The sequence below is a fragment of the Eublepharis macularius genome, chromosome 4 (assembly GCF_028583425.1).
Source record: "Eublepharis macularius isolate TG4126 chromosome 4, MPM_Emac_v1.0, whole genome shotgun sequence".
In the NCBI taxonomy this organism is placed as follows: domain Eukaryota; kingdom Metazoa; phylum Chordata; class Lepidosauria; order Squamata; family Eublepharidae; genus Eublepharis; species Eublepharis macularius.
This window is the reverse complement of record NC_072793.1, coordinates 65,568,841-65,596,387: the sequence shown is the minus strand read 5'-3', so window position 1 is coordinate 65,596,387 and position 27,547 is coordinate 65,568,841. Positions and strand designations below refer to the sequence as shown.

Below are 27,547 nucleotides of genomic sequence, written 5' to 3'. Positions count from 1 at the left end.
AAAATATGCTAATTGTGTTCATGTTTTCAAAAGCTTTCAAAATATTGGTGCTACTAATTTACTTAAATGCATGCTAGCTTTCGCAGTAGAAAAGAACAAGAGTTCTATACTTACCTGGTTTACTTCAGCTGTGAACCCTGCACATATTACTATGTATTACAACATGAAAGTGCAAATGATACCACTGCAGGTAAAGCCATACCAGCAACGATTTACATGAAACATAAAATCTTCTTTCCCACTACAGTCTCTCCCTTTTCTACTCTGGTCAAGAACATGCACAATTTTAAAATTTAGATATGGACCCTGAATTTCAAAGAATCCGGCAATACCAGCAATTGCAACCTTGCAACTATCTAGATTCATAACATGAAAGCCATTCATTTACAGTGGTCAATAGATCACTGGTTTAAGCAACAATGAACAGCACTACACTAGTAGTTATTATAATAACTAAATAATAAAAAGCAAGCCTTCCAACAGCTAGTTCCCAACACTATCATACCTTTAAAAACTCAAGAATCAAGACACACTAGCCTACACACTAGCCTACATCTAAAACATCACCTGGAGCAGAGGATGTGTAGAATAGAACTGAGACTTTCAGAGTAATCCTAAATAGAGTTACTTCACTCTAAGCCCACTGATTTCAATGGGCTTAACAGGAGTAACTTTACTTAGGATTGCACTGTTTGTAAATTAATAAAACTTGTCCTCACACACAGCACCTTAAGCCTCCTGGGTAATCAATTCACCTTCCAACGGGGAACTCATGAGATGTTGTGTGTATGCAGAGTGCACATACGCGCTTTGCAAAATCCCACCCAACGGAGATCCTTCTTCCAAAAAACATACACTGGCAATAAACAAACAGCAGTACCTTGCCCAACAGTGCCCAAACGTATTCACACACATGAGGGCAGACTGGAGCTAACAGGAGTGTCTGAGATTCAATGAACTGCAGCACCAAGTCTCTGTGCATTCCTTCAATCGCTAGTTCACGATACTTGTCTTTTGCGGCCTGAAAGAGAACCGGCACAACCACCCTTAAAACACTCCAACTGTCATGGAAAAGCATTGCATAAAAACCAATTTCCTTGCTTTAATCTGTCCTCAAAACATAAACTACTTACATTCCTATAATGGATTATTAAAAGAGCTATATTTTTTAACTTTCTTTAAAAAGAAAAACAGCTGGCATTAGAACTTCTCCTGGTTGGACATTACATAGCTTTACATTATTATGGCTCTTAAAAAGAGACATCTATCGGCATGGACATAAAAGTCAAGGATAACTGTAACTGTATATTAGGCACTATCATTCTGAATGGCCCACATAAAAAGCTACCATTAAGTAGAAGGAAAAAAGAGAAGCAATAAATATGATCTATTATTATGCATGTAGTTCAGCCAGCCAAACCATATTCCTGAAAGTCAAGTCAGTTGTGCAAAAGCAGTCAGAGCAATTCATTACTAAGCAAAGCAATATGCCGCTGCAGACACTTTGGAGAGTTGCTGACACCTTATGGACTATTGTGAAAAACATTCTGCTCTTTAATGGCAACATGAATACATTTCCTGATCTATCCATCCTTCATGAAAATTTGTTTCATTAAAAGAGAGAGAGAGATGAAGCAAGGAAACAATCTTTTTTTTTAAATTATATGTCCTCACTGTTTACTGTCTGTCAATGACTGCAACTTTCTGCCTGCAACAATAGAAACTACTTCCTGCAGGAGTACAATGCCCAGAACAGACCTCAATTGACTGCAAGGAACTTGATTTATTTTTATCTTTCTGCCCTGTGGAATGTCAGAAAACAGACCGAACAGGAGAGGCACCATGGGAGGGGGTCACAGTTCAGGGACAGAGAGCTTGCTTTGCATGCAGAAGTCCAATTTCAGTCCCTGGCATCTCCAGGTAAAGGATCTCTAAAAGTAAGCCTAGCGTAAATCCCTGCTGAGATCCTGCAGAGTCATTACCAGCCAGAACAGACAATATTCAGTAGACAGATGTATGGCCTGAAAGATAGAACTCCCTTAGTTTCTGGAGATACAGGGTTCAACAAAAAAAGCAACACCATCGCGTTTTTATTTGGTTTTACCTGCTGTTTTAATATGGGTATCTTTTATTATATTGTTACTGCATAGCTTAAATTGGCTGTAAGTTGCTTTTAAAGCCTCCAGGCTAGAAAACAGGGTAGAATTTTTAAAATAAAAATCATGAACTTGTTCTTTGTGTTATGGAAAGTAAATTGCCTACCTGAAACTCAAAGAAGCCAGTTTTCAGGGCTTCTTTAAACATCATTTTCTCAAAGTTCTGATCTGTCTTCACTATGCCAGCATTCATTTCACTAAGGAGGAAGAAGAATGAATTAATAAAGCTAGAGTTCAACTAGTTAAAGTAGTTGTACCACAGCGTAAGCAGAATGGAACTATGCAAATCTTTCCTTATGAGTCCGATTTTCTTTGGAGAGCAAAAAAAAAAGAAAATATTTTTAAACTAGATTATTTACTGTTTACTTCACATTACCTGGCAAATACCCTGTCGTTGAAGGTAGCAGCAGGCCCACTTCTTAAGCTCTCCCAGTTAGCAAGCATTTCCTTCACCCATTCCACCCAGGTGTACAATCTGAGGATGCCCGCATCTGCCATGGCTTCCACAAAGTTTGCATCTTCAACGGTATCACCTGCATCAGCCAATGCCAAACGCATACCTAGAGAGGAGACAGGCTTATAGTCTAGGGCCCCAGGAAGTCACGTGCAGTGGCTGACACTCAGCTACTGCTTCAGCCGGAAATCCAGGTTCCAAACTGCATTATTAATAATAAAAACTATGCTTTAGAAGAAAAGTGGGGGAAATGTCAGTTGTTACGGGGAGAAAGTTATCTGTTATCTCAACACACAGTGGGAAGTTATCTCAACACAGTGGGAAGTCATGCAAAAAGTGCTCAGAGCAACAGCAAAGCCAAAAATTTGAACATGCCCAGTCATATTCCTTTTATCTCAGAAGGATGTGCCCCTGTATGCAACTCAAAAAGGTTCATTAACCCTTCATGGACCATGCATTTTCCCCTTTGCAAAAAACACCCACCCTGTTTTTAAAAGCATATATTTAATGCTGAACCTGGATCTCAGGGTGCAGATAAAAAAAACCCTCCTGTTTACATAAAGGGGGGGGGGAATGATGTCATGACAATATGTCATGAGATCTTGGCTGCTATTTTAAGGTCTGCTTAGCAACTCTATAATCAATCAAACGGAAGGTGCTGCTGCTGAGTGACAGGGGTGATGGGGAAAGGAAAGAGGCAGCAGGGAAAATGGGAGAGCCGCCACTAGGTGACACAGGCATGAACAGGAAGTGGTGCTGCAGGGATGGGAAAGGGAGCATGTGTCGCAGCCACCACAAAAAACAGCAGGGAAGAAGAAGCAGGCCACAGGGAGGGTAAGAGAGGTGCCACTGCCAGGTGAACCTAGGAGATGAAAGGTCAGGAGAAGCAATGGAGTCGAAAGGGGGCGGAGGGGGCTGCTGGGGGAGGGGCAGGAGAAAGAAGATAAAAGGAGTCTCACAGGTCCCCACGTGTAATAATTAATTACAAAATAGATACCTTGCCTTTCCCTGTGTTTCAAGGAAATTTACAAATTCCAAGTTAAAATACACAAAATAAAATACCCTAACTATATTAAAATGCCTGCAGCCTACACCCCATTAAAAATCGTAGCATTTGTTTATTTACTTCGTTTGTACCCCACCTTTCACCCCAAAAGCAGAATCATTTGTCCAACCATTTAGCAAAAGATTTCAAATTACAACCGCATGCCTTCTTACCATCAGCAGAAAACTTCTCAAGAGCTTGGGCCAGAGTGAGAAAGTTGCCTGTAGATTTAGACATCTACGGAAAAACAAAGACTTGTCAATCCAAGTACTGATTATCCTTTTTCATCAAAGAATAGACTACCCACAGGAACCATAATCAAATTCAAAGCCCTGAGATCCACTATTGTAGCTTCATCAGATGAAGTGAACGCCTCTGCATAATTCATTCACTGTAGCAGAATCAATTATATGGCTTCAATCGATATGGTTCTCATATCTGGGTTTGGGAAAGGAACAAAACTGATTTTGCAGATGATTTAGGCTAAAATGGAAGAAATTCTGTCTGGATTCTATCTATACTGGAAACTAATTCTGGGTTCTAAATGTAAGATCTGGTGCGCCATGTACAGATTACAGTTAAAGAGTGTTTATTATAAATAGGATGAGGGTTAATTGAAATTTACAGAGCAGCAGTCTATTGGAGGGAGAACATGCGGTTGGGAGGAGAGTGCAGGCGTCGGGCTCTCGCCCGGCACCCCCCTTCCCCTCCGCTGGGTGTGGGGGAGGGCATTCGGTAAACTTCAATTAAATGGAGAGCCAAGCTGTAAGACCAGGACACCTACATTTCCCATCAAAACTTGAGGGAAGCTGACAAGTGTCCAACCTGTGTCAGGCGTCACTTGTAGCTTGGCTCTGAGGTAAGTGGAAGGTAGGGTTGCCAGGTACCCCTCACCTCCCATTGGGAAGTGGCGTCCCTGGTACTTACCTTGTGCGCCGCATGAGGTTCTCTTTCATGCGTGCACAATGCACATGCGCGCCACGGAGCCGACGTGGTGAAGTCACTTTCGGAAGTGATGTCACCACACCAGCTGCGTGAGTGATCCCACGTGCTGAATGAGGTCGATTGAGCTCGTTTGGGGGCTAAATCATCCCAAAACAAAGTGTAGGAACGCTCCCACAGGTGGTATGACATCACTTCCAGAAGTGATGTCACCGCACCAGTGGGGAGCACGCACACAGCACACGCTCCTGAGATGCCTGTCAGTGGCCAGCAACCTCCAGGAGCATGCCCCCTCCCACCAGGTGATCAGCGGAAAAAGGGGCAAATCCCCGGGAGTTTCCTCGCCTCTGGTGGGCACCTGGGAACCCTACTGGAAGGGTAGGATGAAAATGGAGCAGATAAACTCTGTCCTTCAAAATATTACTAAAATATTTACTGGGCACTGAAAGAACGACAATAAATACTCCGGGGAGGCGGGGAATTAGACATCAAGATTGTTAATCAAAACATATAAACACTTAGACAATGGAAAGCAGGTGAAAATCAATTGTACAAATACACTGGTGAGTATCCATACACTGATTCGGGCTTTTTAGTTAGTATTTGGGGGTCAAGACAGGATAGAAAGCTTGTTTTAAGAAATTAAACAAGCACCCAGTGAAGGGCCCATCCAAAATCTAACCCTACTTTTATTGGTTCTGAGGTCAGGATCAATGTGTGTTAAAAGAATGGCCTAGGACCTTAGAAACCTGTCAGCTGTGTTAAAGAGACTATAAAGGAACCTTAAATGCTGAGGAGCCCTGTCTGGAGAAAAAGCATTAATTTCTCCCCTCAGCATCTGTTCTGTTAACCTAGGCTCAGGTTTAAAGAGAACTTCCAGTGGAGGAAAAACATAACCTCTGGGGACTGGAGTGTGAGCCAGCTGTACATTTGTTCTTATTATTTATTCCACACAAAACATTTAATTGTTTCTGTAAATAAACCTTTGGTTGTTGTTGTTCTGTTCCATACTTGCTGTCTGTCAGGTTAAGATAACTGTGGGAATGGGTTTTCTAATCACCTCACTATCAAGTAGCACATTATTAGAGTCACAAATAAAAGCCCTTAGGGAACACAAAGGTACGCACAAAGGTACAGTACTATTCAGTTAATAAAAGTGTGTGTGTGTCCCCATACTTTTATTGATATTGTGGCAACTGGGGTTTAAACAGAAGGAAACTGGAGACAGAGTGTGTGTATGGTGGGGGGAGTTATAATAGGACAGCATTCGGTCCAATGAACTTATTTCCTCAGAGGTTTCCTCCTCAGCTCCCCCTCCTCCTTCCAACATCATATCAGAGCTGCACCACAAATAAAATCAGTGGCAGCCAAAGCTATGCAGTCACAATATACAACAAAAGTGATGACAATCAGAAGCTAACCATCAACCCCACCCCTCACTTTCATTCATGGGAGTCAGTATACCCTGAAGAACATAACAGGGGGCAAACAGAGAGGTCTGCTGTGAGGGCAGGAGAAAATTAGCAGAAAATGCCATCTTCCTTTCTGAAAATGTGAATGCCCTTAAGCCTTTGGTACTGTGTGAATGGATGAACGCCACATAAAGACTACGTGCACTGAAAAGACTGATCATTGCAAGATTTCTAGAACAGAAACAAGATGAGCCTCTGTTATTTCTGACCATCATAAATCTGTAATACAGACAAAATAAATGTACCTTCTCTGAATTCAGGAGGAGATGTCCATTTGCTCTCACAGCTACAGGCCATTTTTCTCTGCATTGGACAAGAGAAATAAATCTTTAATAATTACTTTGAAACAAGCATCTGTTTTTAGATAGACAGAACCAAGCTTATAAAAAAAGGAATATCCTTAAACATAACAAGTGATTCAGCATATGTGTGAAAGCGCAAAAAAAAAAAAACTGGCCCACATCTACATCAACAAAACATTAATAGAAGAATATAAGAAAATCAGAAGCTCCGAATTAAAAAGTTCAGGTATACAGTTCCTATGATGCTTGGACTCAAGATATGATCATTTATATGGCACATACCAGGAATGTCTCCTACATTTAACTCAAAGCATCCTTAAAAAGGAAAAGTGGCTATTTCTATAAATACATCTGAGAAAGCACATTTTAATAGGCCTGGCATTACTTCAAACCAACCTTTGATCTGGCCACATGGCCACATGGTTATACAGATAGTAAGACAAGTGATTTGGAACAAGGTCCTTGCCAGAAGCTCGTAGGTCCACAGGATACCAAAATTCAAACTCCTGCTTCAGTTTATCCAATGTTTCTTTTGGAATTTTTGTTGCAGGAAATGGAGCTGTCTTAAAAAAGATGTAGTCCCAAACTTCTTTAGACATCTGATTTGGCCTGCATACAACATCAACATTAAGAGAAAAATTATGATAATGAGGAAAAAGTGGAAGTTATGTTTAACTAAACTTAACTAAACAGATATTTACACTTATGTTAACTCACCGAGAATTTTAAAGTTTATACTATTGTATTATGAATGATTTTACCCATGTACTGCAAATGATTTTATTGATGTTTTATTCCCTTCTGCGGTACCTTCTACTGGTGTCTTTTTAATTGCTGGTCATTGACAGTGAAAAATAAACTCTCTCACTTACGTTAACTAAGCATACACTACTTTGCCTCTGCATTTCATATGATCAGGTAATTCATTTACAGATGGTGTGTGGTATATCTCATCTAGGTTGCAAGTGCTTCCTTGCTTTTTCCATCTTCCTCCTACTTCAAAATACAGCTATTTTCATCTTAAAAATTAGAGAGTCTAAAAACAAGTTGAAAGGCGAAAGCTTGCAAAAAAAACAACTTTAGGAATTTTGAAACACTCCCAATAAATAATATATTGTTACGGCACTGAAAGTTGCTTAAAAGGCTGTGATAAAAATGAGAAAATAGATATGAAACTTACTGAATCATTAAGTGAGACTATCACACACATATTATCCCTTGATTCCTCAACTAGAAACAGTTGATGGACACTGTACATAGTACTAATTGCACACACAAACCATCCCTATTTTCCATACTATGTTAAAACTCGGGACAACATACTAGTTCCTGCAACAAATCACCTCCAAGTCCTCCAATGTAATTCTGAACCTGGTTTGCTGCCCTAGTGGCCCTAATGCCAACCATTAAAATAAAGTTCACACACAAGGAAACCTTAGTTGCCATCCCAGCCTTGGACTTGTTTGCATATCTTATTTAAAGTCAATTAAGGTCCTTTTTTAAAAATGGTAATCTTCAGTATTCGGACATGTTTTGAGGAACACAGCCAGTGCTGCATAAGCAGTCAAGCAGCTAAGGCACAATAAATCCAGACAAGTCAGGTGATGCTGATCAGGAAGACTGGAGGAATTGGATCCTCCTGTCCTGGACGGAGCAAAGTGGGCTTGTGCAGAGCGAGTTAAAAGTTTGGGGGTGGCTCATGGACCCAGCCCTGCTGTTTGAAAGCAGGCTGGTATAATGGCCTAAGGCACCTTCCATCAGCTGCATCTGGTTTGCCAAATCTCTCTTTTCTAAAACACAGCCAGTCTGTTCACAGTGCTCCATGCCTCTGCAACCTCATGGTTGGATTACTGTAATCCATTCTATATTATCCAGTCCTTGAAGACAACCCAATAACTGCAGCAAGTCCAGAATGTGGCAGCCAACTACTGTCAGGGTCTAACCAAACGGGAACATAACCTGCCTATTCTAAAACAGCTACATTGGCTACCAGTTTGCTTCAGAGTTAAATGCCAAGTGCCAGTTATGGCCTTTAAACAGTCTTCAGGCTGCCAGCTGCTGGGTGTACTTAGGGAAGTTTGCTTGGCATCAACCAGAGTCTGGGCTTTTTCCACTGCAACCCACACTCTGTGGAACAAGTTCACTGAAGAGGTAAGGAGAAGCCCCTTCTCAAGAAATTTTAGGTGGTGGTGGTGCCGAGGCATCTGGAGGAGTATAAAAGGCAAGCATTTGGGGGGCGGCAGAGAGTATTTGGGCACCTTATTTTATTTGGTTTTAATTATTACTTGTAAACTGCCATGAGCCAAAAGGAAAAGCTGAGTATAAATATTTTAATAAAATAAATAAGAATACAACAGTATTTTTTACTTCATTCAGAATTAAGTTTCACAATACTAACTGAATGATGATGCCTCCTGGTGGACAGAAAAGAGATTACTAACTGTCTGGATCAGTGGATGACAAGTAGGAAAATTTAAGATTCACATACTAATTGAGCAATGATTCATTTTGAAGTCTTTCTGGCATGGAGTTGTACCATGTAAACTTTGATATATTATTAGTGCAACTGACTGAGTGAACCTTAACTCAAGGGAATTCAGGGAATTTCTAAAGTAAAAAAGAAGACACCGGTTAAGACCCCAAATGCAGAAGAATAATTCATACAAAGATCTGCACTGGGAACACTTTGATAGCTACAGCCTTTGATCAGGGGCAGAACGGAATAGCAAAGAGGCTGCCAAGCCAAAATGTGTTCATCACCATCTTTAAGGACTGACATAGTACTAGCCAGCTCAATCAGGAGTTCAGACGTATCAGGTACACTGTGGCTAGCTACTCCTAAAAGAAATTTCATCACATGAAAAATAATCTAAGCCACTCCTTCACTTTAATTCTCCTTCTGATTCAACAAGGGATGAGAACATTCTCACACATTCTTTCTAACAGGTCTACATCTGGGTTACCAGAAAGAACGACCAGGTATGTGAGACCTCTCTTGTCTCGGATGGAGTTACACTCCCCCTGAAAAGTCAGTTTCTCAGCTCAGGAGTACAGCTTGGCAAAGCAGTCACTTTAGAAAGCCAGGTGGCCATGGTGACTCGGAGTGCATTTGCCTAGCTTTGGCTGATATATCAGCTGTGCCTGTTTCTGATTCAGTCAAATCTAGCCACAGTGATCCATGCCTAAGTTACATCTCAACTAGACTGTTCCAATGCGCTCTATTTAGGGCTACCCTTGAACAGTGTTCAGAAGCTGCAACTAGACTGATAGTCCGGCCCAGCTGCTGGGAACATGTGATCTCGATATTATAGCAATTACACTGACTTCCAATCTGCTCGCTAGCCTAATATCCTTTAAAGCCCTACCCTGGGACCAGGTATCTGCTGGACCATCTTCTCCCATACATTCCTGCCTGGGAGCTAAGACCACAGGGAAAGACCCTCCTGACTGTTCCATCAACTAAAGAAGCTTGGTTGGTGGGTGGCCCCACAATTATGAAACAATCTCTCCGGGGAAGTGCACTTGGTCCCCTAACTCTCTATTCAAGAGGTAGCTGAAGACTGTTTTATTCAAAATTACATTTATTTAGCCACTTTTTAATGTGCTGGTAGTTTTTAAATTATGGTTTTAAACGGTATTTTAAGTACATTTTTAAGCTGCCTTGAGTTGTATAAGGTGGAAAGGTAGCTAAATTATGTTTTAAATAAAACAAATAAATAAATGCAATTTTACCCAAGATTTCTACATTGCAGATATTCCCAAATGTATATTGCAATTAACCAGTAAGAGTTACCATAATTTAACTAGGGTAGTTAACCACCAAAAATGGTTCATTAGAAAGACATTTCAAAGCAAACAGAAAACAGCTGCTGAGTAAAGTGTCTATTACTACATTCAAAATAAAAGCCCTCACCCTCCCAAATTTCTATGGCATGGTTGATTAGTGTTAGGTTTGCAGGAGATAATAATGCTGGGAACCTTAAAGCTCAGATTCTATTAAAATAAAGTGTCTTGAAATGATATTTAAAGGTTCTGTAACAATAGTTTTCAAGTCCATGAAAAAATAGAAAATGTTATTCTATGCAAAATGAGGGGTGCACAGTTAATAGGATTGTTAATCTTGCCTACTTATGACTGCATATAGAGTCAGCAAGAAAATACTAGCCACCTGGCAGCCCTCTCAATCACTTTCCTGATTCCCTGAAAAAGCAGAAACGACACAAAACCATACTGGGCAACTTGCATGACCACTATGTCCCCCAGTGTGCTAGGATTTTCAGGTGCCTTGCAAAGAGATTCATGTGCAACTTGAATTTATGAGAATGTCCACTGTTTCTCGGGCTCCCCACCTGCTGTGCAACCACAAATTATTGCATTAGTATCAGGGGGTTATTTGTGTCTTCATTGTTACAGAGCTGTCTATCTGTAAGAGGGGGGAAACTTGATAATGCCACACTATTCCTTCCTTCCCACTCCTTTGCCTCTTACCTAATCTTTAATGGGGACTCTCCTTGTCCACGGAGATTGCCTCCTTGCAGCAGATGGGCAACCGTATAGTAAGCCATGTAGATAGTAGAGTCAGAGAGAGACTCTATCAACCACTGCTCATCCCAAGGTAATCGAGTTCCTACAGGATGACAAAATATGTTCATTATAAAGCACAAAAGAGCATGCCAACTTCTGGGTTTCACAGTGGGTTTTTAAAAAAGCAAATTACTGGGTCTATAGTTATTAAAGTTCTTATGTATTGTCGAAGGCTTTCACGGCCGGAGAACAATGGTTGTTGTGGGTTTTCCGGGCTGTATTGCCGTGGTCTTGGCATTGTAGTTCCTGACATTTCGCCAGCAGCTGTGGCTGGCATCTTCAGAGGTGTAGCACCAAAAGACAGAGATCTCTCAGTGTCACAGTGTGGAAAAGGTGTTGGCAGGTCATTTATATCTACTCAGGAGGGGTGGGGTTGAGCTGAGTCATTCTGTAAGAGTTTCCCAGGGTGTGGAATGCTAATGGCGGGAGGCTTCACTGTATCCTGAGGAGGTTCTTTTGCATATGGATTGGTGCTTGATGTGCTAATCTTCTCTGCAGGGCTATTGCCGGGTGTAGAGTGTTTTGTTAGCCTGGTGTTTTTCAGAACTGGAAGAAACCTTAAAAATGAACAGAGCATGGTTTCCAGTTCTGAACTGGAAGAAACCTTAAAAATGAACAGAGCATGGTTTCCAGTTCTGAACTGGAAGAAACCTTAAAAATGAACAGAGCATGGTTTCCAGTTCTGAACTGGAAGAAACCTTAAAAATGAACAGAGCATGGTTTCCAGTTCTGAACTGGAAGAAACCTTAAAAATGAACAGAGCATGGTTTCCAGTTCTGAACTAGAAGAAACCTTAAAAATGAATAGAGCATGGTTTCCAGTTCTGAAACTAGGAATAGTTTCCTAGGAATTATCCTAGTAACATACTAGGAATTATCTCATAGGAAAATAATAATAACAACAACAACAACATTCGATTTATATACCACCCTTCAGGATGACTTAACACTCACTTAGAGCAGTTTACAAAGTATGTTATTATTATCCCCACAACAAAACACCCTGTGAGGTGGGTGGGGCTGAGAGAGCTAGAAGCTGTGACTGACCCAGGGTCACCCAGCTAGCTTCAAGTGGAAGAGTGAGGAATCAAACCCAGTTCTCCAGATTAGAGTCCCATGCTCTTAACCACTACACCGAACTGGCTCTCACACCAAATTGGCTCTTTTACTTTCCAATTATTTTCTGTATATATATTCTCACTATGAATCAATCAGAAAACGTATCCTGTAGAAATATCTAATAAAAAATTAAGAGTCATGTAACAATGAATTATGAGAGAGAGCGCTTTTACTTTCCATACCTAATCCATATGTTCTTGAACAGGCATGTTCCTGCAACCAATCGAGAGAAGCTTCAAAATTCCTTCTTGTTTCTTCACAAAATCTGGAAAGAGTAGAACATTAGTCTTTTTTTCTTCCCAAGTTTAATATTGCCTGTATTTTACCTGTTCTTTACAAGACAGCTAGTGTGATATAGCGGTTAAACTATCAGACTGAAGAAATCTCAATTCAAATCCTCATGAAGCACACTGAATAATCTTGAGCCAATCAATCTCTCAACTAAATCTACCTCACAAGATTGCAATGAAGGCAAAATAATAGAGGGCGGCAGAACCAATGGAGTACCTTGGACAAAGATGTTATTTAAAAAAAAATAAACTTACGTCTCAAGAGCCTTCAAACATTCAAAAGTCTGTTGCTTCCAGTTTTCTTCACCATAGTCCAAGTACCTAAAATCAAATTTTAAAATGTGTAATGTGCCAAAAATCAGACACTAAAAAGAGCTACAGGGCTAATTAAGCTAGGCTTAACTTTTAACTCACCACTGGTCACAAAGAGCCACAACACACTCATCTGCAGATCTAGATATAACTTGCTTCTCTGGCTCCATATAAATAATTGCTTCACCCTAAATAAAAATGAAAAATTGCAACACCATGATAACAAAAAGGAAAGTTAGGAACCAAGGTAGTAGATTTGCCATGCAAATCTTGGATTCTGTTTTACTCATAATCATCTAACTTTTCCAACCAATGCTCTAGCAATCTGGCTGGTATATCAGATAGAACTGGAGTTACTGGTCTCAAACCTATGCATGAGGCTTTCAACCAGTGCCTAAATGTACCCATGGGTAGTTTGACACTAATAACCATTACATGCACTTAAAAGCTTGATTTGCATATCATGGGAATTACCTAGAATGAAAGATTAAGATGGATATGAAGCTCCAAACAATTCCACAATGAAGAAAGCCAAGTAATTGGAAGAGAAGTCTGAAGTTGAAATACCTTAACTGTGCTCTTGTGAAAGAAATACGTAAGCAGTGTAGAAAAACCATCATATTCTATTAATTCAGAATTCACAGGGTTATCAGAGTAAAGAAGCTCTTTCCTTCCCCAAGCTAAAATATGAGATTTTAGGGAGGGCAATAATAGTTCTGCAGGTGGCCTTGAGTAAGCCACTCCTCTCAGCCCCAGCTCCACAGCTGTATTGTGTGGATAATAATAACACTGATTTTGTTCATCACTGCTCTGAATAGGAAGTAATCTGTCTAGAATGGCAGTATATAAGCACACTGTTATTATTATTATTTCTCTTTTTAAACCAAAATCAAAGTACTTAGTGTATAAGGGGGCGTGGCACTGCTTCGGATGAAGACAGTCGCAGAAACCTGAGCTCTGCTCCCCCTTTGAGCCAATTAGTATAAGAAAGCAACTCATTTAAGCAAGAACGCTCAAATAATGGGCAAGCACAATGCAGAAAAGAAAAATGCAAATGGCAAGTCAGCTAAAAAGCTCCAGGATTACTTTCCTGCGCCGTTGCAGCCTGAGACTCAAAACAACGCTGGAGAAGAAGCATTCTAAATGGCGTCTGAGGCAAATGCAACAGGGAAAACTTTGTCTGAAACTAATCTGCCCTTGTTGCTGCAAAAAATGGAGCAAAGAATCTTGTATAAAATTACAAATTTAACCGACCAGTTCTCAGATATAAAACTGGACATTACTAGAGCCATTCATAAAGCCGATTGTGCAATGGATCTGAGTACTTCATTGCAAAACGAAATCCAAGCCTTGCAAAAGGACAATGACAATGAAAAGCAAAATTCAATCCCTAGAACTTTCAAATCGCAAGCTTCATCTTAAATTTAGAGGGATTGAAGAAAACGAAGCAATAAATGAAGATCCTGCAGCTTTCTTGAACAAATGGCTAACAAAAATTCTAAACCTCAGAGATCATACTGCCCCTCTAATTACCACAGCACATCGGCTTGGTTTGCCAAATAATCAACGAAGGAAAAGCCCCATGGACATTTTAGCACCTTTTTCAGACGTGAGTTCAAGAAGAAAGATCTTAGAAATGGCCAGAAAACACAACTCACTTACTTATAATGGGTTTTATATTGCTGTCTTTGTTGATCTGCCAAAAGAAATCCTCAACAAAAGAAGAAAACAAACTAATCACAGGAACTCTTAGAGAAGCAGGAATTGAATACAGATGGTCAAGCTTTACAAAGCTCCGAGTCACACACAAAGGGAACACTTATTTGGCAGAAGACCAAGAAATCAGGTTTGACGCTGCTGAAGAATATCAATCTGGAGATACCCATAGACCCAGAGACTATATCTCTTAAAAGGAAAAGATCTCAGCCTCCTACCCCCCAAAAGGGTAGAAAAATTCCAGTCAGACATACTTAACAGTCATTTTCCTCATTGTAGCCTGTTTATAATGCTAACTTTTCTGTATAGAAGCCTCTGTATATATTCTAACAAATACAATGTTCTAGTTTACTAATTAAGGTTCGGGGTTGGAAAAGTTAAAGCATTATGTTATTTCAGGTTCAGCTCCAGGAAGTATTACAGCTCTTCTACCTTGGTAAGTGATACCAAGTACCCGAGTGGGGTATATACCCACAAGGTATAGAGAGCTGTTTAAATAACATGATCAAGTGATTTAAGTTTAACTGTAATTCTTCTTCTTTTGTTTAGTGCATAACACTTGATTAGCGAATCTAGCAATTTGTATTGCTCTTTGTAGGAGTAGGGGGAGGTTAGGGAGGGAAGGTTTGTTAAGGAGGGAGGAAGGGGTGGGCAATTTCAGCAGGAGGGAGGGTAGACCACTGTTTATGTAAATGTTAAGGCATGTTGGTAACATTTTCCAAATTATTATTTTTCATAGCTCTAACTATAATTGCTTTTAGATGTAGAATCCTTGTGATAATGTAACGCTAAAAATCTTTGTACAATATTTTATTTTGCTATTGAATATCTTCCCTTTTGTTGTTATTGAAAAAGTTAAAAATAAATTTTTTAAAAAAGTACTTAGTGTATTGCTGTTCCACAACGTGTGGCCAGTACTAAAGAAATCAAATGCTAGAAATAAGGTGGAACAAATCACCATATGATCTCAAGAAATAGCAGAAACCACTACCCACCTTATCTATCATCATCTTCTGAATGAGTTTCTTGACATCCTGGACTTTCTGGCCTTTGAATCCATCCACCAACATTATCTGAAAAGGGAAATCATTGCAGATTTGTTTAGGAACCTGAGGATTTTCCTTCAGAAAATGCCTGTTAAGTCCACTTCCACAAATCTGACTAAATACTGTAATTGTTAAGGTAGCAGAGGCTTTACTTCTTGTAAGTCTAATAAGACATTGATAGAAGTACTCCATAAATAGATTATAGAAAAAAATTGTTTACTACAGATAGCGGAATAAACTAAATTCTTGTTCCCAATTTAAAAAGAACTATAGATTCTGCTGAAAGGATTTCAGGAAGGCTCAAAGAAAAGGGGAATACTATGATTGATCACTGGAATACTGGGAATGTAGGGCAACACAGCAATAATGGAAAATTTGAAGGAAAAAATGTCAGAGTACTTGGCTGAATGAATAATGGGTCAGTTCAGTTTATGCCCAGTCTATTTGTAAGTTAAAACAAATTTCTTGCATGAATTAACCCATGACTTAAAACTAGAGAGTAGCTGTATAACCTTAAATATAAAGGAAAAAACCTCTCCAGGGGTAGTCACTTAGAACGCTGCAAGGAATTTCTAAATTCGATGCCTGATGAAAACAAGCTCTTCTTCTTTAGGAGACGCATCTGATTTTAAAAAAGCATGAAAAATACTTTGCTAATTCAAGACCAGAGGTAACCTTGTCTACAGTATACCTTTTCTTGAAAGCTAGTAAAGGCAGACATTGGGTCCAACCAGGAGTTCATCCACATCCAGAAGATATTCTCCACTCACAGAAAGACTATTTCACACATTATGCTCCAGCATTGCATGAAAAAAGCAAAACTAAATTTAAAAAGCACTCTTATACTTGTGTCAGCCTCAGTGTAGTTATAAAAGCCTACTGCTTAAAGCACTGCAGAAGGCCCTTCAGTGATGAGTGCGGGACGTAAATATTTTAATTAAATAAATAATATCCACTCTTGCTATTCTGCACACTTTTTTGGGATCCAATTCAGTATAAGCATCAGGGGATGGAACAGAAGGTGGCTTCTTATGTAAATTATACATAAAGCCATGCATCCTTAATTCTCAAATGGAGAGAAGAAAAAAGAGAGGAAACAAAGTGAACCATGCCAGAGCTGCTTATTGGACAAGGCTTATTTTAGCAGAACAATTCCAGATGTCATCAAGTGTTTCAGGTGATATGCTAAACAGAAGGAAACACACACACACACACACACTACTGCCAAGTCACAACCAATTCAATTATGAAGCAATTCTTTCTCAGCTCCTTGACACAAAAGCAAACTTGACCATATATATCTCCCTGAGAGCTAGCTCTGTTGTTTACTTGTGCTAAAAACAAAAGCAATCATTCTCACTTCTCCCATAAGACCCTTTAGAAAACCTTAACTTTCTTCCTTACTCCTTCATAGAATCCTTTCAGGTATAATCTCTCCTTGGCTTCTGCAAGCTTTTCTCTATCATTTTGACTCTGGATTTTCAGCTCATCACAGATCAGCGGAGCAGAAAGGTTGCCAATGTCAGGGATCTCAATGATGGGCACCTGAGAATATAAAATGCCACAGTAAAGCACTTCGCTATCAATTGAGCAAGTGAATCAAGCATCCTGTAGGGGATTCAATCCCTATAGGTTTCAAAGTATATCAACAGTATTTGTCTTGCTCCCAGGCTAACAGGTTGGAATGTGAACTATAAGAGAGAAAAGATGAAGCAAAAGGTTAAGGTCATCCAAATAAAACAACTGTAGACCTGAATGTCACACAGGTAGCACATGAGTATTAAGAGGCTTGCAAATGGTTTGGGTTGCTTCTTAACAACGTTTTTTCTTTAGTATTTGTTGCTTAAACTTATTGGGACTCTTAAATGTTGTACAAAGCGGCCATAAAACATATTCCAAAAGTTATCCAGAGGAACCTCCTGTTCCTGGACAAGGTGACTGAGCAAGCAGTGGTGGAACAGCTGCAGGCATGCTTGGAGGATTCCTCAGTCCTGGATCCATTCCAGTCTGGTTTCCACCCTGGCCATGGGATGGAGATGGTGTTGGTCGCCCTCACAGACTATCTCTGCAGACATCTGGATTAAGATGGGTCAGGGCTGCTGGTTTTGTTGGATCTTAACGCAGCGTTCAACATGATCGATTACGAGCTTCTAACCCACCACCTCGCTGATATGACGATTTGTGGGAAAGCCCTACAGTGGCTAGTATCTTTTCTCCACAGTTGGGGACAGAGAATGCTGTCCACGGTCGGGGACAGAGGGTGCTGCTGTTGTCATCACACTACTCATTGCTGTTTTGCATCTCTCAGGGGGTGATACTCTCTCCAACGTTATTTAACATCTATATGCGTCCCCTCACCCAGCTGGAGCAGAGTTTTGGTTTGGGCTGTCATCAATATGCGGATGACACTCTAACTGCTAATGGATGGTCAGCTGAACACCGCTCCGGATGACCTGGCCAGGGACTTGGAGGCTGTGACTGGATGGTTAAAGCAGAGCAGACTGAAGTTGAATCCAATGAAGATGAAGGTGCTGTATCTAGGTTAGGGGTGTGGGATTCGGGTTTTGGATTCAGGTAAAGTAACCAAATCGGAACCGATTTGCAATAATTCGGGGTTTTCGAATCAAAGCTTCCCAAAACAATTCATATCACTTTGGGAAGCTTCAGATCAAGGGGTTTAAATGCCCCTTTCCGTGCCAGTGCGAAGCAGCACGGAAAGGGGTACTTAAACTCATAGACCAGTTGTTTGGCAGGGAGATCCCCGCCAAGCAGCTGATCTGGGCCTTCCCTGTCACCCAGCCAGCCGCGGCAGAGGAGGTGGCGGCACAGGCCCCGCTGGAGCCGGCTCCGGCCTTCCCCACTGCCCAGCTGGCCACCGCGATGGTGGAGAAGGTAGCATGGGCCCCACAGGAGCTGGCTCCGGCCTTCCCCACCACCCAGCTGGCCGCTAAGTTGGTGGAGGAAGAGGTGCGGGCCCCACAGGAGCCGGCTCCGGCCTTCCCCACTTCTGAGGTGATTGGCCTCCCCTCTCCCTGCCAGCCAGATAAGTGGGGAGGGTGGGTGGGGATGCGTGGGTTTGCCCCGGGGAGGTGAGGGGTGGGGGAAGGGGTTTGCTCCCCTCACTTCAGTATGCTCCAAATCTTTACGGAGCATACCGAAGCAAGCTAAATACCAGAATGCCAAAGTGGCTTGCCACTTCGGGATTCTGGTAATTCAGGATTTTTTTTCCCGCTTCGGGTAAACCTGAAGCAGGAAACCCGAATTTTGGGGGGGTACACACCCCTAATCTAAGTTGTGGACTGTTGGGCTCAGGGATCCCACTCCCATCCCTCAATGAGACGCCGCTTGCACCCGCTTCATCGGAAGGAATCTGGGTGTGGTCTTGGATGCTTCCTTAACGATGGAGGCCCAGATCACGGCGGTTGCCAGATCAGTGTTTTACCATCTTTGTCAAATCAAGCAGTTTGCCCCTTACCTTTTGTCTCACGACCTGCAGACAGTGATCCATGTAATGGTCACCTCCAGGTTGGACTACTGTAACTCGTGCTACGCTGGGCTGCCCTTGGGCCTACTCCCGAAGTTACAACTGACCCAGAATGCAGTGGCGCATGTTCTGACCAGAACTCCATTCCAGTCGCATGTGACACCTGTCCCATGCCAGCCGCACTGGCTCCTGGTGGAATTCTGGATCATGTTCAAGGTTCTGGTTCTGACATTGAAAGCCCTTAACAGACTGTGACCAGCATACCTGTGGGACCGCCTCTCTATACTCCTCAGAGGCTGCTCTGCTTAGCAGATAAACATCTAGTGGTGGTCCATGGCCCCATGGAGGTCCATCTTGCCTCGACCAGTGCCTAGGCCTTTTCAGCCCTTACCCCAACCTGGTGGAATTCTCTGTCTGTGACAACTTGGGCCCAGTGGGATTTGTTATCATTCTGCCAGGCCTGTAAGACAGAGACATTCTGCCAGGCCTTTGGTGGTTGAGGCAAACGGGTCTCTTATATGGCCTCCTACCAGGCCAGGGTGCCCTCCCAGTTTTTGATTTTCTCGTTGATTGCCACCAGCCACTGTGGGCCCAAAATGACTGTATGTGGGACTGTGCAATGTGCGGTGGTGAGGGAGGGTTGTGAAACTGCAGCTTCTCTTTTTATGCTACCAGTTTCTAACTGTTTATCTTTGTGTCTTTTAAACAGATGTGATCCGTTCTGAGTCTGCTTGCAGTGAGAGCGGACTACAAATTTTATAATAAATAAATAAAATAAATAAAAATAAACTTAGTTTTAAATCCTGCATCACCAGCACCACTGTCTTATCTGTACCTATAATGTGCAAAGAGCACAAACAGACTATATGAAAGCAAAGCTCTAAATCAGGTAGGCAGATCTGAGTTTCAAATGGAGTCCCACAAGTGCATAATTTTTCATTAAAGAATTTATGGCCCTGACTAGCTTCACAGCCGTCTTGATACACCAGTAAGTATTGGGAGCAATAGCAATCTTTGGAGCTCTCTCAGCTATGCTAGGCAGAGCCAGAGCTGCCACCTGCTTAACAGAAAAAAAACAGACCAACATTTCAGTAGCGCAAAGAGTTCTGCAAAAGCAACTTCTCCTGTCAACTATTTGCATATAGGCAGGATGTGACAAAAGGCAATAGTTACTGTCACAGATTTCTTGTGTTCATGTATTTTTACTTAATCTGTGTGCATGAACATGCACAGACATATACACACAAAGATGACCTACATATAATCACAGAGATTCTCTTTTTTCTGCCCCCACTTCTGTCTCTCTTCCCACCCAGCACAATCATCCTCCCTCTGCAAAGTTACTATGGCAAGCCAAAGTGGCACATGAAGCCTCATGAGATTACCTTGCAAAATTAAAGATGTTGTTTTGGGTTGCTGCAGCAAACTGAAAGATGGCCAGGTGTACATAACTCTTTGTACTGCAGGGCCATTGTGCTACAGAGCCTTTGGCCAAGTTTCAGTTATGCCACCTGATCTTGGGCTGAAAGCAGTGCTGTGTGGTACAGAGAGGCCCTGTGGTACAGTGAGAGCCACAGCTGGGTTGCTCAGGTCCTGTCAAATAGATTTTGCTGTCCAGTGTCCACACACATGCCAGCCCTTCAAATTTACATATAAAGAATGCTACACCTACGTTGATTTTAGTTTTGGCTGCAATTATTTTTTACAGTTCTTTATTATTCTGATAGTCTACTTTGTATTTGTCTACATACATCCATTTTTATTAAGTAAACAAGTTTCTAAAATTGTTCTGTACAAAACTTATTTTTTAAAAATTCATGTTTACAAAAATGAAAAATATTCAACTGACATAGTAACAAAAATGTTCTATTATTGCTACACTGTGACAAAAAGGGGCTCTGCTAAAGAATGACACCCCCCCCCCAAGCCTTCTGATGGATACAAGATAATTCAATAATCAATTTTACACTGGTAATGCCTATATAGGTCACACAAAGAACAACACTAAGTAGATGGAATATGATATGTTCCAATACACCCTGTCAGAGCCAGATTCCATGTTAGCTTGCGGGGGGCGGGGGGGGGGAGGTCATTTCATTAGGAACTATTTGCCATATAAAACTTTGGCATCAGCAAGTTAACATTAACATCAACAAGTACAGTCCCATCCCATGTTTGCTGAACGAGAAAGAAGAGATGCTTTGCAGGGGAGAACACAGAAAGGTAGGAAAACTTAACCCTGCCCACTGCCCCCCCCCCCCGCCCACTTTCCTCTCAGGTCAGTTTTTTTCTTCCAACTGGGCTCATTTTCAGTCTTTAGACTGAGATAAGCAAAAGTTGGGGGCCAAATAACATTTTCTCCTTTGAAAATGTCCACCCACATACACACACTCTACTGCTAGCAGAGTGAAATAAAGAACACATACGCTTCATTAAGCAAACGTAGCATTGAGCTTCATGTGTAAATTTTGCCCTGAAAGGAGTTAAGAAAACCAACAGGAATATTCAGCAATACTCAGAGGAATGAAAAAACTGCTTGCTGCAAGAAGTCAAACAGCATGGAAGAATATCTTGTTTGGGGTTACAAGAATCTCAGATTTTTTACTCTCCCACTATCTAAAAACATTGCTGGTTCTCAAGTTAGCAATGATAAAAAACCACATATGTAATACTTATTCAAGCCTCAGAAAGCAGAAGCTTGTGCCAACACTTTACCTGATCTCAATGTTGGAGTCTGTTTTGAATGCAAATATTTTGTAACGGGATAAGGAACAGAGCAGCAAGGGCCATTCCATCTCCACCACAAAACCACAGCCAGCTCCCAACATCAGGTATTAAGAATGGCTTCCAAGTTACCATGAGCTCAGACAACTGTTCTTTTCAGAAATGTCTGCGTTGATCTTTCAGCAGTCACAGAATGTCAGTTCTTCTCCCTAGAGCTCTAAACCCTACCAATCAACATGCACTGACTGCCTCCTCTTCCTCGCAAGCAAGTCTTTTGCTTACCACCGCCCAACTCTCTCAACACTAAGCCAATCTTTGGCAACAAACATTTAGGAAACTGTAGATGAATGCCCTTGAGGCCTATATGCAGAACATGAGGGATATGTGTAACAATATTTGAAGATATTTAAGAGAACATGAAAACTCTTAAATCTATGTACATGCTGCACTCACCGGTTCAAATGGCAGGACCATTTCATCTTTAATGCCATATTTTGCTCGGAATGCCTGTGGAAAAATTAGAGATGAAACATGAAAACCAAAAAACTGCATTACCTAAACTGAAAAGAGTTTTACTCATCAGCACTACCTTCTGATATACTGCACACAATAAATCCACTATGTCAGCATTTGATGGGCAAATAACAGAAGGTACAAGATGCTAGCAGTCAACACTACCATACATACTATCCTGTCCTTCATCCAAGGAGATAAGGGCAGAGTACAAAGTTCTCCCTTCCTCCATTTTATGATAAAAACCCTGTGAAGTAGATTTGATTGGGAGATAATAAATTGCCAAGGATCACCAGTACACTTCATGGCAGAGCAAAAACTTGAACCTAGGTCTTCCCAGAACAGTGAAATGGTGAGGTGTGGACTCATTCCACAGTCCTACCATAACATTTAGAGCCCACACTACGTGGACAGGGCCAATTGCACAGGTCTTTGCCACTTGGTCATTATCCTCAATCCTGACTATCCCACAGAAAAGCAGTTTCCATATCTCTGCCATAATGCCTAAAGTATTAGGAATTAATGCCTGTGTGGATCTTGTTTAGAATGATGACCCTACATTAGCTTCATTGCTTAACTTCCCAAGAGATGAAATCCAATGGGCACATTCAATAACTAAAGTGGAAATACCATTGCTCAATTCAAAAGCATTCATATATTCATGACATGTCTACAATAAATGGGTTTTGTTAGCTGTGTGACTACCCACTGAAGTTCTTCACGAAAATCTCCATAACAAACAAATCAACCCACTTGCCTTTTAATATAACGGAGCACACAGTATTGAAGAAGAAGGTTTAAGAGGCTCACTTGTTTTTTCTTTAAGTCTCTCAAGGCTGCAATGTCATCTGGGGAATCGGATGGGACACTTGTAACTACTCCAGTGCCTTAAAACCATGCAGGAAAAGCACACATTACCCTACTTGTATTTTATAGCAAATTTTACATTAAACATTCATGGCAAATTTTCAAAAAAATTCTATGCATGGATATCTCAAGTCAGAAAATGTGTACGTTCAAAAAAAAATCCCAAAATTAAGCTATGTCTTTTATTCACCTGGCTAAGCTGGGGACATTGCAACTAAGAACTGCTCTTTTACGTTCCCACATTGAAGCACCACGCTATTTTATTAAAATCAGAATGTAGCTTCATTTATTGTTTTATATTGTTCCCAGACAAAAGCTCTCAACAGATTCCTCTCTGAGATTTCACAGTCGGTACTGAATGACAGCTGAAGGAACTCTGATGATATCTTGGACAGAAGCTAGGGGATCTTTGAAGATTCTAAGGGTCAATTTATGAAAAAGCATGTAAACTTAAGAGTACGAAAAATAAAATAGGCCAGACTGATATGATGATTTTGTTAAATCTTTTAAAATATGTCTGGAAGAAAATATCAAACCTGGAAGGGGATCAAAAGTGCAATTATATTAATTAATGTATTTATATAACACAGCCTTAAATTTTAAACGCTATTATTTGGCCAATCACCTTCCAAAAAGCAAAATAATCTAGCCAGCAAGGCAGCAACCATATGCAGATCAGTCTCCAGAATTCAGACTACAGAAAGATTACAGGTAATCTGCAGAGAACATACTTCTAACAATTTATCCGAAGAAAAGTATTATCTCACAGTATGAGCTGTAACTGATGCACAGAAAGATGCAACAGACTTACCTTTATCTTCCTTAATAGTCACCATTGGAAGAGTGTAGATGACTTTGTAGGATGTTAGTGGGGCTGACAGTGCAGCCCCAAGGATCTCCTACACAATAGAGAATAATTATTAAGGATGAGGACAGGCCACCACCACCCTAGTTACAGTTAAAACTGAAGTGTCAACAAAATGAGATTCATGCCATAGAGTAGATATAAAGGATTGGAATTCAAAGATCCCGTGTGCAGGTAGAAGGCACTTCTATCTACTTGAAAGCCAGAATGCCACGCCCTCAACCCCCAGGAGCAGCTTGAGGAAAGAGGAGTAAGTAATAGGCTACATTCAGAAGGGAGAGTAGACAAAACAAAACATACTTATAGAAGTGCCTTCAGCTTGCTCCAGGATCTTTGGATCCAAGCCACAGTCTGCTGAACCACTTTCTAATGAAGTGGTATATGGAAGCAGGGCTTTTTTTCAGCGGGAACACGGTAGAATGGAGTTCCGGCACCTCTTGAAAATACTCGGCAATAGTGCATGAAAATAATATTATTTCAAAGAATCCCACGTGTTTCTTCCTTATTTCCCTCTTGAGAGTTCCGCCACCTCTTTTCCCAGAAAAAAAACCCTGTATGGAAGTATTTTATTACAGAATGCTGCCGCCCAATTATTACCAGAAGTAAAGAAAAGTATGCCTATTATACCTATTTTGCAGATTCCCCAATGGTTACCAATTAGTTACTGGGTTGAATTCAGGGTGTTGGTCGCTACTTATGAAACCCTTCATGGCCTAGGAATCCACATATTTGCAGAAGTGCCTCCCTAATTATGCTTTCCCGAGGCAGCTTTGTTCATCTGAGCAATGCCTTTGGAAAGTAACACCGAGTGAGCAGATAAGATCAACAGTTGCGCACATCCAAACATTCTCTATGGTGGCTCCAACCTCAGGGAATGATCTGCCTGAGGAGGTCACAAAGACTGTGACAATTTTTAGTGTTCCACAAAATTTATACAATGAAGTTGTTCAAGAGGATGTTTTTATAAGGCAAATAGGGTGGTAATAAAGGGGGAGCAGAAAGAAGAAATGTTCAGTAAAAATTCTTAATTAGATATCTTTTACTGTTATTTTAATGTCATCATTTTCTAATTCTGTAACCTGGTTTTATTGCACTCTTTGTTGCATGCATTATACTCGTCTTTGCTGCATTGTTTTCCAATTCTGTAATCCACCTTGAGTGTCAACAAGAAAGGCAGACTATAAATTAAGCAAATAACCTTTTTGTTAGGAGAAAAGACCAAACATAGCAGAAAAACTGCTAGGATACAACACAGACCAAATTACAAAGAGGTCACAAAGGCAAAGTAAGACATTTGCATTTCGTTGCATTTGTCTAAAATGTTTGAATGGAAATTACCCCTCTAAAAATAACACCAATTCTTAGAATAAGTACACTAACTCATTTATTTATTTAAATGTTTAGTAGCTGCCTTTCCACCTTACAAAACTCAAGACAGCTTACAATATAAAACAGAAACAAGCATAAAAACACATTAAAAACACAGTTAAAAACTACAGACATTAAAAAATGGTTAAGTAAAAGCCATCCTAAATAAAACATTCTTCAGCTGCCTCCTGAACATAGAGAGAGTGAGAGGGCCACATGCACTTCTGTGGGGAGATTGTTTCATAATCATGAGGCTGCCACCGAAAAGGCCCTCTCTTCTGTACCTACTGAACTTCTTTGGTTGATGGGACAGACAGGACAGCTTCTTCCTGTGATCTTAATTCCCAGGCAGGAATGTATGACTGAAGTTGGTCCTTCAGCTCCCCCAGTCCCAAGCCATGAAGGGCTTTAAAGGACAGAACCAACACCCTGATTTGGGCTCACATGCAGATTGGTAGCCAGTGTCATTGCTGTAATATTGGGGTCACAGGTTCCTGGTAGTTAGCACCAACCAGCAGTCTAGCCACAGCTTTCTGCACTAGCTGCAGCTTCCAAACACTCTTCAAGGGTAGCCACATTGCAATAGTCCAACCAAGATGTAACTAGGTCATGGTTCACTGTGGCTAGATCTGACTAACCAAGAACAGGCACAGTTGACACACCCGCTGAAGCTGAGCAAACTTACTCCGAACAACTGCAGCCAACTGACTTTTTAAGTTGACTACTGTATGAAGCAGTACTCCTAAGCTGCAAACCTGACTTTTCAAGGGGAGTATAACCCTATCCAAGACAGAAAAGATCTCATGTCACTGGTCAGCTTTTCTGCTAACCCAGACAATCTCTGTCTTATCAGAGTTAAGCTTTACCTTATTCACCCTCATCTAGCCCGTTAATGACTTAGAGCACCAGTTCAGAACATCAACGGCATCCTTTATACAACCACTAAACCAAACACACCAAGCAATTTTGAATCTATATAACTGCAGTAATATCAGCTTAAGCCAATTTAAGATTTTTAATGATACCTATAATGTGTAAAATATATTACAATACTGTACTTAATAAGAAAAATTGTACCTGTAAGATATATATCATATAAGGCTTATCTGTATTAACATGTTGTATTTGTATTTGAAAAATAAAAATAATTTAAAAAAACAGCATCCTTGAAATTAGATGGGAATGAAAGGTAGCTCTGGGTATCATCTGCATATTAATGACACCGCAGTTCAAACCTCCTGATCATCTCTCCCAGGGGCTTTATGTAAATATTAAATAACATAGGGGATAAAACTGAGCTCTGTAGAGCCCTAGCCAAGTTTACGTATAGTATGCATAAGAAAGGAACTTTAGCACAGCACTGACAATAGTATGCTTGTAGAATAGATAATCCCTAAGCCTGACGTGCAAGCAGTGCGAAGCAAATCATTTTAGCCACAAGCGGCTTACCTCCCCCATAAGTTCCTTCACAACAGGTACTACTCCATTGGCTTTTGTGAAACCTTGGTAGGACATATTCCTGGCAGCTCTCTGTGTGCAAATAAAAATATCCCCATTCACAGTCTCAAATCCAATGTACTTCATATCAGGCCGAACCCAACAATTAGTCTGCCCAAACATAGTCTCTGGTCTGAGAGTAGCAGCTACCAAAAAGATATTCTTTCCTTTAAGACCACTGTAAAAGAAAAGATAACCTGATTACTTTAAATCTGATTACTTATAAGAATCCCTCAAAGAACAATCTGAGGAACTTAAATTAGATATTGAAAAGTCTACAGCCTATTGCCAATATCCACTATATGGTGTTACTTAATTTGTGCTCATCTTTGAGATGCCAAATTAAATGTATCTGGCAAACCAACTATTCCATCCGTTTGCAGTGCAGAAGTGAAAGGGAGATCCTTCTTTCTGCAAATATAAAATTTGAATGGAAAAAGATCAGACATTTTTCCTGCATCAGTGCACTTTGCATCAATACCCACATTTATTATGGGCAACAAATCTTGAGCTAACTGTATTAACCATATGCAGAAGAAAGCATAAGCCCTGTTTGATCATACTAAGAATCTAGCTAGTCTGGCATCCTGCTCCTAACAGTATCTAGCAAGATATCTTTTGGAAACCCACTAGCAGGGCATGAAGATAAATAACTCATCCTGAGAACCTACATCTAGCATTTAAAGGTACAATGCCTTTGAAGAGAAAATTCCACTTGGCTAATAGCTTTTGAGAAACCTGCCCTCCATGAATTTGTGCAAGCCCTTTTTAAAGTGATCACTGTCTTATTCC

General features: G+C 40.7%; 1 protein-coding gene across 1 annotated transcript in view; it reads right to left on the bottom strand.

Moving 5' to 3' along the window:
- LARS1 (leucyl-tRNA synthetase 1) overlaps nucleotides 1–27,547 on the bottom strand; it is a 71,321-nt gene that overhangs the window by 29,236 nt on the left and 14,538 nt on the right. Inside the window, exons 10-25 of the mRNA XM_054976056.1 lie at nucleotides 26,708–26,933; nucleotides 23,837–23,924; nucleotides 22,969–23,045; nucleotides 22,099–22,152; nucleotides 16,842–16,982; nucleotides 15,387–15,464; nucleotides 12,778–12,863; nucleotides 12,619–12,684; nucleotides 12,256–12,338; nucleotides 10,860–10,998; nucleotides 6,768–6,980; nucleotides 6,315–6,372; nucleotides 3,829–3,892; nucleotides 2,533–2,716; nucleotides 2,263–2,353; nucleotides 881–1,021 (exon numbers count right to left, since the gene is read on the bottom strand). Coding sequence (XP_054832031.1) covers nucleotides 881–1,021; nucleotides 2,263–2,353; nucleotides 2,533–2,716; nucleotides 3,829–3,892; nucleotides 6,315–6,372; nucleotides 6,768–6,980; nucleotides 10,860–10,998; nucleotides 12,256–12,338; nucleotides 12,619–12,684; nucleotides 12,778–12,863; nucleotides 15,387–15,464; nucleotides 16,842–16,982; nucleotides 22,099–22,152; nucleotides 22,969–23,045; nucleotides 23,837–23,924; nucleotides 26,708–26,933 — 1,789 coding nt within the window. The remainder of the gene's footprint in view (nucleotides 1–880; nucleotides 1,022–2,262; nucleotides 2,354–2,532; nucleotides 2,717–3,828; nucleotides 3,893–6,314; nucleotides 6,373–6,767; nucleotides 6,981–10,859; nucleotides 10,999–12,255; nucleotides 12,339–12,618; nucleotides 12,685–12,777; nucleotides 12,864–15,386; nucleotides 15,465–16,841; nucleotides 16,983–22,098; nucleotides 22,153–22,968; nucleotides 23,046–23,836; nucleotides 23,925–26,707; nucleotides 26,934–27,547) is intronic.